Source organism: Panthera tigris, chromosome D1 (genome assembly GCF_018350195.1).
Source record: "Panthera tigris isolate Pti1 chromosome D1, P.tigris_Pti1_mat1.1, whole genome shotgun sequence".
Lineage (NCBI taxonomy): Eukaryota > Metazoa > Chordata > Mammalia > Carnivora > Felidae > Panthera > Panthera tigris.
In genome coordinates this window covers 87,811,993-87,824,576 of record NC_056669.1, presented here as the reverse complement: position 1 = coordinate 87,824,576, position 12,584 = coordinate 87,811,993, and the positions used below count along the sequence as shown (strand labels likewise).

Below are 12,584 nucleotides of genomic sequence, written 5' to 3'. Positions count from 1 at the left end.
CTCCAGTTACGTGCATCACTCCTTCCCTTACATCTTGCAGGTCTTCACTGAAATGTGAGCTAAACTTACATACATCCCGACATACACCCCAGCATTTTCCACTCCTTTTTGCTCTACATTTCTTTACTACACATCTAATATTTGCCTGTTAGCATTTTGTTTCTTGTCTGTTTCCATTCCATGAAACATGAACTTCATGAGAGTAGAGATTTGGTCCCTTTCATTCTCTACCATAGCTTAGTGTCTAGGATAGTGCCTGGCACATAGTAGATGCTCAATAAATGCTTATTAAATATATGCAAGAATTACATGCATTTTGTTGCTATGGACTAAGTGCATTTCCTCTAAGCCCAGGTTTAGATGGCTCCTTGAAGCATGAAACACACAATTACAGGCTGGTCTCGGGTTTTTATTAGTGTTTTCTGGGACCCATCAAACAAAAAACAGTACCTTGAAAAATATAATTCTTTCATAAAACAAAAATACTCAGTGTTAATTTCACATAAAGGGCAAGATTTCTGATTTAAAAAAAAAAATAGCGGCAGTAGGATTGTTTTTCACCAACTGTCAGCCCAGAAGCCAAATGGGAAGAAAAGCAAGAATTATGCAGATACCTACAGAAAGATCAATCCCAATTAAGCTAACTGTGAGGGCTTATGCATTTCAGGGGCTCATCAGGCACAGTCTCGGTGGGGTTTTACCAAGTGCTATCTTAATCCAGAAATGGAATCCTGAGACCCAAAGCTGAAGTTAATTCAGCTCTGATATCGTCGTTGTTGCGCTGTCCCTTTTTTCACACAGTATGTGTCCACGCAATAGGGTCCTATGGAACATCTGGTACATTCTGTCTAATTAAAGAAGCTCCTCACGTATATGGCTCCATGCTGTGCACTTAGTAGGCACTCAACAGTAACTATAGAAGAATAACATAATTGCCTTTCCCTCTTAGTATTTTACCTTCTCCTATATTTTATACATTTGAAAAACAGCACACTTGCACAATTAAAGTCTAACATGCATGACTAACCTTATCAAAAGATCCCTCAGCATTTTTCAAAAAGACAAAATACATATATATATATATATATTTATATATAAACCAACCCCCATATACTAAAATTCAGAACTGCTTTACACTTAAATAGCAATTTACATCGTATAAACACATTCATAATCTTCATTGGTTAAAACAGGTCAAAGGTCCATTACTGGCTTCTTGTACTAAATAAGGCTCACAGCTCCTAATAAGGCAACAGAATTCTCCTCTGATGTATGTTGGCTTGTGGAACCAAACAACTTGTCTGTTTGGTTTCATTTCAGCACAAGGAGGAAGGCAAAGTAAAAAGTCTCACAGTAGAATGAATGTTCGTCTAATAGATAACATGCCCTTGAAGTTGTGGCCATTGTGCTCCTATTCCAGTGAAGAAACGATTCACATCCCAATTATGGATATGGAGACATCTTCCAGAAGACATTCGCTCACTAAGTCAACAAATGTTTGCTGAGGACCTGTCTCATGCTAGGTGCTGGGAAATATGGGTAAGATATAGTCCCTGCCCTCAAAGAGCTTACAGTCTAGAAAGACAAGAACTTTAAGGAAGGACCGGCATGTTCAAAGGAAAACTCATCACCTGGGTCTGCCCTGGTCAGAAGGCAAGTTCAAGACGCCGCAGGTATAGGTCTCTGGGATCCAAGGCCTAGCTCAAATTTCATCAAGTCACATATCCAGGAGTCTCAGATTATCTAAGTCTGGCAAAGTCTTAGCAACACATTTCCTGCCTCGGATTCCCATGAAAATGACAAATTAGAGCCCAAGCCTTGAGAATTCAAGAGACCAGGTGTGATAACCATGTAAGCATCCAACACAGATAAGCGTCTTGAGTGAGAAGCTATGAGTCCCCAAGAGAAGGTGGGGGGGGTGGGGGTGGAGAAGGGTGCTTCACCCGATGCTGGCTTCTCTCTGGGATTTTGCTCTCCCTTGCAACACTGTGGTGGGAAGTATTCCGTTCACACCCTAAGTTGGCATGGCCCAATTGCCATGAGTTCTCCAAGTCACGAACAGCACATAGAAAATGCATCAACTCAAGCCAAGACAATAGAGAGATATGCTAAGAACTTAACGCTCCAGCCTATTTAAGCAGGAACCAGGTGCCAAGAAACCGTCACTTTGGGCAAATAACACAATCTGTTAATTATCTGCAGAACTGTTCCAGTCGGTACTCCCCAGATTTACTTACCACCTACCAGAAAGTGCTCTTGATGGAGATGGTGCAGAAAGAGCCAAGAGGAGGAGTGTGAGAAACATACAGGTTTGGGGAAGGGTGAACTCCGGGAAGGATCTAGCCACTTTAGGTGAAGAGCAGGCAAAGCCCGGGGGGGAAAGGCAGAGAGCACGTGAGCAGATGCCCCTAATGACGCCGCGTGGTTCAGATGCACACAGACGTGCAAACATCTATGCGTTTACACCAACTCAGATATTTGGATGTTTAATTCATTCCATGTGAAAAGTGCTAAAATGCTGGAAAGGCCTCACAGTTCTTTCGCTTCCCTTGGAAAAGCCCCTTGTGTTTTTTTTTTTTACGCGGGCATGTTTCAGGTCTGTGTTGCTCGTTGTTATTTCCCTCAGTTTCCTCAGTAACTGTTATTTGACAACGTACGTGCAGGTGACCGAGGCAGGCGGAAATAAAAATGGACTTGGTTGTAACTTCAGGAGATCTTCTCCCTAAGCCGGGCCTCCAAGGTCACCGTCCATAACGGCTCTCATTATAATCAGGACAAATTCTTAATTCTTACTTCCTACCTTCTGAATACATTACAAACACTTCACAACCTTCGACTATGAATCACTCGCCTTCCCTGGGTGAGACACGGTGGTAGGTGGTCCATTAGCTGATGAAACCCATTGTCTTCATCCCCACATTTTTGCTCAAGGTAGAGAGGCAAAAGGGGGGGGGGGAGAAAGCCAAGGACACGGGAAACCAAAACGAAAAGGTGCAAAAGGGATCTGAGTGCTTAAAGTCACTTCCAAAGTGTCCCCAGGCTCACGTTCCTCCCAGACTGCAGGGCCCAGTGCTGAGTCTCCAGGCACCTCTCAACAATTCCACCGAAGAAATCCCCAACTTCTTACTAACCATAACTCCGGAGCTGAGCTCTCTGTTTCCCTTCCCTCTTGCTTTCTTTTCTGTCTTTCCTTTTCAAAGCAAACAAAAATTTCCCTCTGGACACGAATCTAGGCGACATACCATTCACTTCGGGATGAGTCGAGATGAGACAAGAAAGAGATTATCCAAAAGAGGAATGATGATAAGAATTAACATGTGCAAAGATTTTCCCTGGAACCCTCTCTCTTTCTCTCTCTCTCATTTCCTCCCTTCTTCTCTCTCTCTCTCTCTCTCTCCTTCTCAGCATTTCCTTGTGCAATTTAATTTTTACTCTTCTTTTTCATTCTAGTGAAATGTCTTCTATTATAGTTCTTTGCTACATTACTATGTTTAGTTTGTCATCTGACTTTGGCTCTCATCTGGGGTTCTGAAAACTCCCTCTAGATGTCCCATTCCTGAATTCCCAACGTCCCTGACATTTTAAAAATTAAAAATTGGTTGACTTTGCAGTCTTGCTTTTACTCACTCTAGGGACTAAAAGACCTACACATAGCTTTGTTCTGAGACTAAATCACCACCTTCCTCTTGACTGGTTACATCGGTGGTTCTCAGCCAAGGACAATTTTGCCCTGCAAGGGATACCTGGCAATTTCTGAAGATGTCACAACTTTGGGGATGGGAGTGCTATTGGCAATTAGTGGCTACTGCTAAACATCCTACAATGCACAAAACAGCCCAATAACACACAACAAAGAATTACTCAGGGGCTATAGGGCTCCAACAGCAAACTCATCACCACCTCCTTTTTCCCATTTATTTTGGAGCAATTGGGATAAAAACAACCAAGGCTAGACCCTCTCTTAAATATCTAGAAGTGAGCAGAGGTGGCAATTGAAGTTTCCACCCCTCCACCCCCCCACCCCACCCCCCCACCCCCGCCAATCATCCAAGGGGGAGAGAGAAAAACAGCCTTGGCATTAGGTAAATCATTCTTGAATGAGTAGAAAGCCCCCACCATTATTCTTCTTGCTGATTTAAGCATCGCAAGTCCTGTGATTATGCGGTGATTATAGTCCACTTGGATTTCAGAAGGCTTCATGCTCCACTCACCGGCTCCCAAAGCCCAGGTTAAACTTCCCAGCATCCTCTGGTTCATCCTGTCAATCTGAGACCATCGGGGTCCATGCTAACAACCACACCCACCTCTCTTGATGAGGCCACGTGGATTCGTAAGTGCAGAAGACACATCACCTTTCCCTAATCATTTTGCACATAAAAACATTTAATGCCCTCTAATATTTTTTTCTTTCTTTTAGCAGGAAGCACAAGGCTACCAATCCTGTTCTTCTTGCCATGGAAAAGAACTTCAATAGAGGCAAAAACAAATCACGGCCGCATACAAGCCTCATATTTCACAGAAAACTGTGTACGTTTGTTCCCCATATAGGACATACTTCAAAGTAACAAAATAATTTTATCGACTGTAGTGTTCCTTGTTCCCATTAGAAGCGGATGCTGTTCCCCCTCATGGTACATAAATATCAGAGAAAAGTAGTCTTTGAAATACGCATGTGCAGGATTTCTTGGTTTGCTATTGTCTGGGGTATGTGTTGGCTTGAGTTCAAAGTGTTGGCAGATTCAGTTTTCATTTTCTCTCCATCCACGTGCATTTTTCCCAAATTTATAGACCAGTCTTCGTCCGTCTACACGCTCCAGAATTTCTCTTTTGTAGTAATATCTGTAACAAAGGACATCGCATGAGGTGGCTGGTCAGACTCAGACCGCCGAGGAAACAACCGGTCACGGTTGGGACTGGAAACTCCTCACCTCATCGCTCGGCTGAGTTTTTCGTAGGTCATGCTGTTGTTGTTCTTCTTTTTTCCCCACAGCTGAGCCACAGCCTCCGATTTCAAGAACCTGAAGATGCCCTCAGACCGGTCTTCCCACTTGATTAGCCCCGGATTCTTGTCTGGGTTCAGGAGGATGTCACGGATGAATTCCCATAAGTGAGTCCCTCGTGGATCTGAGGAGAGGTTGGAAAAGGAGTGTATTAACGGCCTAAGTCACGGCAAAGAAGGGGCAGAGGAGGCACAGAGTTGTGACATTTTCTAGCAAGTAGGACACATTCCATTTTCCCCTACCCACCAGCAAAGCCAGACACGGGACGACCAAATATCAGAACGAAACAAAAGGCATTTGAGAATGAACCAGCACAGGGCTTTAGCTTATAAATCAGGAGTCTGAGACACAGAGAATGTAAGTGACTTGACCGAGGTCACCCAATTAACCAGTGTCAAAGCTAAGACGAAGGCATAGGTCTCGGCCCTCCAATGCCAGGGAGAGTCTCTTCAAATTACTGTGGACAAATTGTTCAGGATTCATTTTAAACTGTTATTTCCCTGAAGAGCGAATTTCAACCACTTTCGTTTAGGACCTCAGCCCAAGTAGATCGCTCCCACCCAGCAACTGTGCTTTAGTCAAATGCGCATCGACGGGGCTCTGGAACTTTAACTCCTAGAATATATTGGGGCAAGGTCTTGTGGGAGTTGAGGGGGCCAATATGAAAATGAAGCAGCTCCTATAATAAGATTAGCAACCAAATCCTACTTGGACTCCCACTAGACTTGGGCCACACAATTCCTCCCGCCATTTGAGGTGCTGTGTTCATTCGATTCCGTGGAGTGATGTGGAGTACAGATAGTGAAGATGTCCGATTCCCTATCACTTGTATATTACACCGTCTTGATTTCTTTCTGTGCCCTCTCCTCCATGTCTCGGATATTTCCTGTATCTTCAAGAGGTTTGATTATTGGGGGAAATGCAACTTCCAAAGAGCTCTGCTGCATCTTAAGAGTAAACAGTCACCTCTTGGATCAATAACTTGACAGAGGTAGGAAGTCAACAGTCAACAAAAGGGAAAAAAAAATCTCAGCTGTTTCTTCCCACCCTTCTTCTCTTCCCACCCATTTTTCTGGAACGGGGGGAGTCACTAACCTCATGACTGCAAGAAGCGGTTATTCCCTTGGTATCTCAGTTTTAGAACAAATAGAGCAGCACGAGGAGGAACTCTCTGGGGGGGGGGGGTGGTCTCTATTTGAGAAACTGCTTCCCCGGGCAAGCGACATCCCTACTCTCTCGCCTACGCAGGCGGAGGTAGAAAAGTGGAGGCAACAGGCAGAGGCCATATTTGCCTAAAAATTAGCGGCCTCTAATTATGACCAACGTGAAAGGAAGGGCCAAGAGCCATCCGAAAGCCTGCCAACTTACTGTGCTTTTTGGTGTGGGACTTTGCAGGGTGGTCTTGCTCCTTTTTTATCTCGGGTGACTCTGCTAAAGGAAAAAACAAGAACTGTTTAATTTACCTCTTTCCTACAATCGTGATTTCCATTCATTCATCCACTCATTTAACCAATATTTTTTGAGCCCCTAGTACATGCCTGGCACTGTTTGTATATGCGGTATATGAGCAAAACAAAACAGAGATGATAAAAACTATCCCCCACAGATAAGGGGACCAGGAGGATGTGAGGGAAATAGTCAGCCATGCAGAGAGCTTATGGAAGAACCTGCTATGAATAAGAATAGTAAGTGCAAAGGCCCTGAGGTCAGTATGTGTTTGGTACATTCACAGAATAGAAGGAAGCCAGTGCAACTGTGACAAAGGGGTAAAGGTTCAGGCTTGATGGGACTCTTTGTGGATTTTAGCTTTTATACTCAGATAAGAAGGCATTGAAGGATTTAGGTCATTGAAGTAAGTTGAGTGTGTGTGTGTGTGTGTGTGTGTGTGTGTTTCTTTTTTTACATAATATAAAACGTAAACATTTATAACAAAGAAAATGGCTTTTAAGCCAGAGGAGTGCCCTTTTTTGGCATGCAAAGTTACATTTTAATCAGCCTGACAAAGAGACCATTGACTGGCCTGAGCTCAGTACAGAGGGCCACCAGTGGACTATGGAAACACAGATTAGTTTAACAAATGACTCATCATGGTAACCCTTGAGAGTATCGCCAAAGAGAAGACGGCAGAGGCAGATCTGTGAAACGAAACTTCTTAAAAAGAAAACTAAATGGTCTAGCAGTGCATGTATGCATGGGTATGTGGAGTGTGTGTGTGTGTGTGTGTGTGTGTGTGTGAGAGAGAGAGAGAGAGAGAGAGAGAGAGAGGAGAGAGAGATTGGGCCCCTCAGGTATTTGGAGGACCAAAGCAGATCTCACCAAAACTCTCTGAATCAGAAATCCACAATTTTAATACAGAGTAGTCTCTAAATGCAAGCCAATCTTGTTAAGGAACTGGGCCAGTAAAATGCATCTCTTCTGTGGGCATTACATCGGGGCTTCCTAAGCTAGGGTTCACTGACCCGTGTGTGGCCTTCAAGGGCATTTCAGACTGACTGAAACTGTATGCAAAGGGACAGGGTTCTTGACATTCATTTAATTGTCTAGAGTGTCATCATTCAAAGAGTTAGAATAGCCATTAGCTCCTAATTAAAATGATTGAGAAGCATAGCTACTGTTTATTGAGCACTTACTATGTACCTGTGCTAAGCTTTTTACCTTAATGACCTTATTTACTTCACTCCATGACCCTATGAGGTGGGTACTGCTATGATTCACAGATTATAGCTGTGGTGGAGCTAAGACACAGAGAGGTCAGATGCCTTGGGTAAAGTCGCACAGCCTGCGAGGGGAGTCGGGACGTGAACACAAATAGTTTGAATGCAGAGGCTTCATCTCAACCACCACCCTGTGCCATTTCCAAAGATGGTGGCACAGCACAGATTTCACAGATGTCTTCCCTGCCGAGAATCAGGGTCAGTTCTATAATGCTCTAGCTGGGGCGGAGAAGCAATTCCGACTTGAGGATTCTGTATTTTCCAGCATGCATGGACACGTCCACCTATAGGAGCACCCGGCTTGTCACGACTCAGCGTTCCGAGCAGTTTCTCTGTAAGCCATGGTGGGTGGACGGGGATCTCACCAGCTCTGGTTAGCAGAGAAGCCTCTCACTCTGGTTAAGACTCTCTCCCCAGGCGTTGCCGGCAAGAGGGCCTGCACCTGACTTGGGTTTCTCTGAAATCTGGAAGGGCAAATTCACAGGAAACGTGAGGAGACTCCACTCTCCCTCCCTGTAGGTTTCAGGGCGAGGTTGCAACATCCCATCAGGATGTGACAGTATTGCGACAGGCCTGGCACCCACCCCGGTTTCCAAGTGATACATCACTCTGACAGGGCCGCGTTGTTCTGCAGACAAAGAGTGGCATTTACCCAGGAGGCCACAAGCAAAGCTCATTTTCCAATGGCATCCAAGAGGGATATGGGGCCATTATTTCAGAGCCAGGGTTGAACTCAGAAAAACCCAAGTGTTTCTTGGCTTATTGGCCTCAATAATAATATTGGCCTAAATAATATTTAGGGGTTCCAAGCTGACATAGAGTCAATTACTTTGGGGGGAAGGTAACTTAGCGAATAAGATGGAAACCTTAGGCCCTCTCCCCAGAAAAAATGCACATATGTGTACACTCAGGGAGAATCTGTGAACAACTTTAGGGGTTTAGGCTCGCTTAGCAGTCCGTGGACTCTAGACTTAAAGACCCCAGACCAGACGGACCATGAGGGAGTTTCCTCTGTGAGATGCCAGCCATTTACCGAGACTGGACCTCTATCCAGCTTAAAGAAAAACTAAAAACAAAGAATAAAATAACTCTCCTAACAAAAGTGTTTCCACCATAAATAATACGGGGGACTGACTATACAGCCAAAGGCAAAAGGAAACTCAAGATTTCTTCCAGCCTCCTCTTCCCGTCCCTGGTGTGTGTGGACAAGCTGTGGAATCACCAACCTGCCTTAGCACTAAAGTCTTTTGATCTGAAAGCTCACTTTAATACGATGGCCTCTCCCCCTGTGTCTTCCCCTCACCCCAAAATAAAAGTCAAAACCTTTGAAGTTAGCCATGTGGTTGAGTGATTCACTCTCATAAAATAATGGCTCGCTCTGGGGAAGTTGTCCAGCTTGGCTTTCTCTTGCTCTGCTCCCAGGTACCTCAGGCCAAGGTCCAGTCTGGGCAAGGGCAGCACCAAGCCACAGGTGTGTGACGCAAGTTCCAGAGCATGACTTCAGCTAAGTCGCTTCGCAAGAAGTGAAGATTAGAAGCATTTGCATGTGATTCAGCTGTGAGCCATTTCTTTACGGGATATACAAATGTCAGTGTTATAATAGACCGTGCCACCCTAGCTCTAGGCTCAACAAGTCAGTGAATAAACACATCAAGCCCGAGTTGGCATGATTGGCTCGAGGACTATCGGGCAGATCAGGAACACTGGCAGCAGCCATTTTGTGAAATGGGCAGACGACAGAGAAATCAAAACAAAGCCTGCTTCCCCACCTGCGTTTATCACAGAGGGCATCAGTTTATGCTGGGCCTCGCCTTCGCTTGGCTTGTAACTGGCATTAAAACATAGAAAGATATTTACCTGCACCCGATTTAATGGGAACTGAAAATCTAAAGACTCAGACAAATGACAAAGGTCTTTTTACAGGGGTTCAGCAAAGACTAAACCTTTCTGGAAGGAGTGGACCCATCATACAAGGCTGTAATTCACTATCCCACTGGAGGGCCGTTCCTCCCAAGAATCTCCCAAGCCCAGACACTGAGCTGATTCTTGCTATAATGATTCTGGTAGAGGTCCCGGATTGTTTCACTGCGGTTCCATCGTAGGATAGGAACAGCGGACGGGGGAATCCAGGATCAATGGAGGTAAAGGTGTGCAGATCTGCAAAGTCCATTTATCAGGATGATTCAAAGGTGGGATAAGGGGACAGTGAGTTCCCGGTTACTGCAAATGTGAAAGCAGAAAGGGCCCCTATTGGTTCTGAGACTCTAGAAGATAAGGCAGGAGACAGAAGAGAGAAGCCTGGCCAGGCTGTGAGGGCAGGGGAGCTGTGACCTGGCTTTTATGTTTCCCAGGTGCCCGAAGACCTAACAACCTCTGAGCTTAGGAAGTGGTTTGCGCAAGTTTATTCTCAGCTGCCATCTTTCGCCATAAGCCAGAGACCCAACCGGAAGGAAGCAGGAGGTACCACCTTGCAAAGCATGAGAGGGAGTCAGAGTGAGACCGGATGGTTTCCTCAGCTCTGAAATCCTGGGTCTGGACTAGGTGGCCATGGCTGCTGCAGAAATTTCCCCCCAATTGTTTCTGTTCCCCCAGAATGGCGAACCCACTGCAGAGCCTTTCCAGTGTCTGATCTATTTCCTAAGTTACACAAATCCTTCCGGTGACACATAACCCTCTGGGCCATCAGGGGAGGGGGAAGTAGGGAAACGAATTGGCCTTCATTCTTCACTTCAGTTCCAGATGCATTTACGCCGGCTCCCAGCTCTGTTTCACTCAAGGGGTTTGACCCGAAAACAGAACCTCAAATCTTATTACTTCAGTTCTCAAACACAATGAACAAAAGCAAAAAAAAAAAAAAAAAAAAAAAAAAAAAAAAAAGGAGGGGGAGGTCAGGGGAGGAGAGGCTGTTTGATTCCAAGTTCTTCATTTAAATCCCAATTCTTAAGATGCCCCGAATTCAATTCCAGGAAAAGAGCAATTGACTCATGACAAGTCTAAGCTCCGAACCTCACAGACCCAAGCAGAGCTACGGGTTCGTACCCAGGTCAAGAGACAACGTGGAACCCTCTGTTCACCTCCCCAGTTCTCACATGGCACCTGCCAATGTCCCTGTTTGTGAGGGGAGGGAGAGATAATCTGAAAGCGCCTCTGCAGACTCCCAACAAACCAACCCCCTCAGTGGAACCTTGACCGAGAGCTAAGGGTAGCCCCCCAGTTGCATCCAATTTTAACCAAACACAACTAATGTGAACATAGTTCATATAAAGTGCAGGTGGTCTGACTAATCTGAGCCATCAGGGGCAGACTTAAAAACTGACCTGTGAAAACCAGGGTTCTAGAAATGTCCAACTGCCACCCTTCTACTCAGAGACCATCAGCAAAGGTTCGCTGATCTCTGAAGGCCACTTTTAGATAGCCTTCCCCTAAAGTCAGATATAGTTTGTTGAAAATTAGATATGGCCTTCTTCCCCCATAACTATGCCCAAGTCTGAATAGTTTTATCAGATAGTTTCCCAAGAGCAAGTCCGTGTTGAAAAGAGAGGTTTTTGTTGTCACGAGAGGGTGACTTGGTTTCACAGGAGACAAACACTTTTCCCAGAGGCTTCCCTGGTGGTCATTTTCGAGGTACAAATATTGGCTGGAAAGCAAGCCTCTTAAAAAGAGCAAGTCTTTTCCTTTCCTAGTCTTTTAACGAGAAAGACTCCATCCAGCAAAGTGGAAACCTAGGATGTTGGTGATTCTCATTCATTCTCAGTAAGGACTTGCCGGTGGCACACTTGGGCCCTGATGTCAGGACAACTTACCGACAGGAAGGTGACCGGTGGTTGTCATGGAGATCTGGGCCCGGCAGAAAGTCTTGCTGTCCAACAGATCTGCGGCAATGAAAAGACAAAGGACATTAGGCGCCCCCTCCTTACAATGTAACTTCGTGGCTGTTAGAAAACAGGGTAAAAATGTCAAAGGCCTTTAAGTGTCAGGGAGTTAGTTACCTACTGTGCTACCATAGCTGGTGTCATATAAATAGTTTTCTTCTTTCCAGGCGTTCATGACAGAAGGGTCTACAAAAGACGGAAAGTGGGAATGGTCAGCAAGCATCTTCCCCTGGGTGATGAGTTTGCCTTTTCTAACTCCCTGCTCCTCAGAGAGGGGCAGGACATAGTGGGTGGTCCTCACAGAGAAAGGGTAAGATTCTGTTTCTGCCACAAGTAACTCACTTTTCTTCCAGGGTCCTGGGGGAAATGGGCTTTATCACGGCCCCAGCCAGGTGTTCTATACCTGCTGCCTCTTTGGGGACATGAGACAAGTTACCGCAGTGAGACCCGGTCCCAGACCATCGCTTTGGCTTCCTGGGAATTTTCCCAGTCTGCACGTGGCAGGGGCTGGGCTCGGGAGCCTGGCATTGTCTTGCATTCTACTAGATAAAATTCACATTAGAAAAAGAAATTGTTGGCGACAAATAATTCCTAATTAATGAGCGTCTTTTCCTAGAAATCTCTTCCTGGGAGAATTAATGTTTCCTTGCAGGAAGTCTAGCTAGTCTTATCACGGTGTCTTTGTGGCTGAATATTGGAAGTCCCCCTCCAGTTGGATGACAGCTCCCTCCCCCCAGGATTTCTCCAATTATCTTAAGGGACAACATAAAATTCTCAAAACAAAATAGAGAGGGAGAAGAGCGTGTCACCTAATCAAGCAAACAACGTTGGAGAGTGAGGCCCCATTGCCTCATCTTGGAAAAGAAGCGTGCTTCTTCCCCCCACCCCCACCCCTGCAGGGTGCTGGGTAAGCATGTCTGACTCTTCAGATTTCAGATTTGAAGGAAACTCCCGCCCACCTACCCCAAATGGAGCCCAACTCCTACACAACCCCCACG

At 45.4% G+C, this 12,584-nt stretch overlaps 1 protein-coding gene across 3 annotated transcripts in view; it reads right to left on the bottom strand.

The window, feature by feature from the left end:
- Positions 1 to 4,555: 4,555 nt before the first annotated feature.
- Positions 4,556 to 12,584, bottom strand: part of EHF (ETS homologous factor) — a 36,687-nt gene continuing 28,658 nt past the window's right edge. For 2 of the 3 annotated variants that reach the window (XM_015537503.2, XM_042958620.1), the window contains 5 exons: positions 11,704 to 11,772; positions 11,518 to 11,586; positions 6,369 to 6,431; positions 4,929 to 5,124; positions 4,556 to 4,839 (listed from right to left, as the gene is read on the bottom strand). In XM_015537503.2, the coding sequence (XP_015392989.1) occupies positions 4,740 to 4,839; positions 4,929 to 5,124; positions 6,369 to 6,431; positions 11,518 to 11,586; positions 11,704 to 11,772 (497 nt within the window). In that variant the 3' untranslated portion in view covers positions 4,556 to 4,739. The remainder of the gene's footprint in view (positions 4,840 to 4,928; positions 5,125 to 6,368; positions 6,432 to 11,517; positions 11,587 to 11,703; positions 11,773 to 12,584) is intronic. The other variant, XM_042958619.1, reaches the window with a different exon arrangement.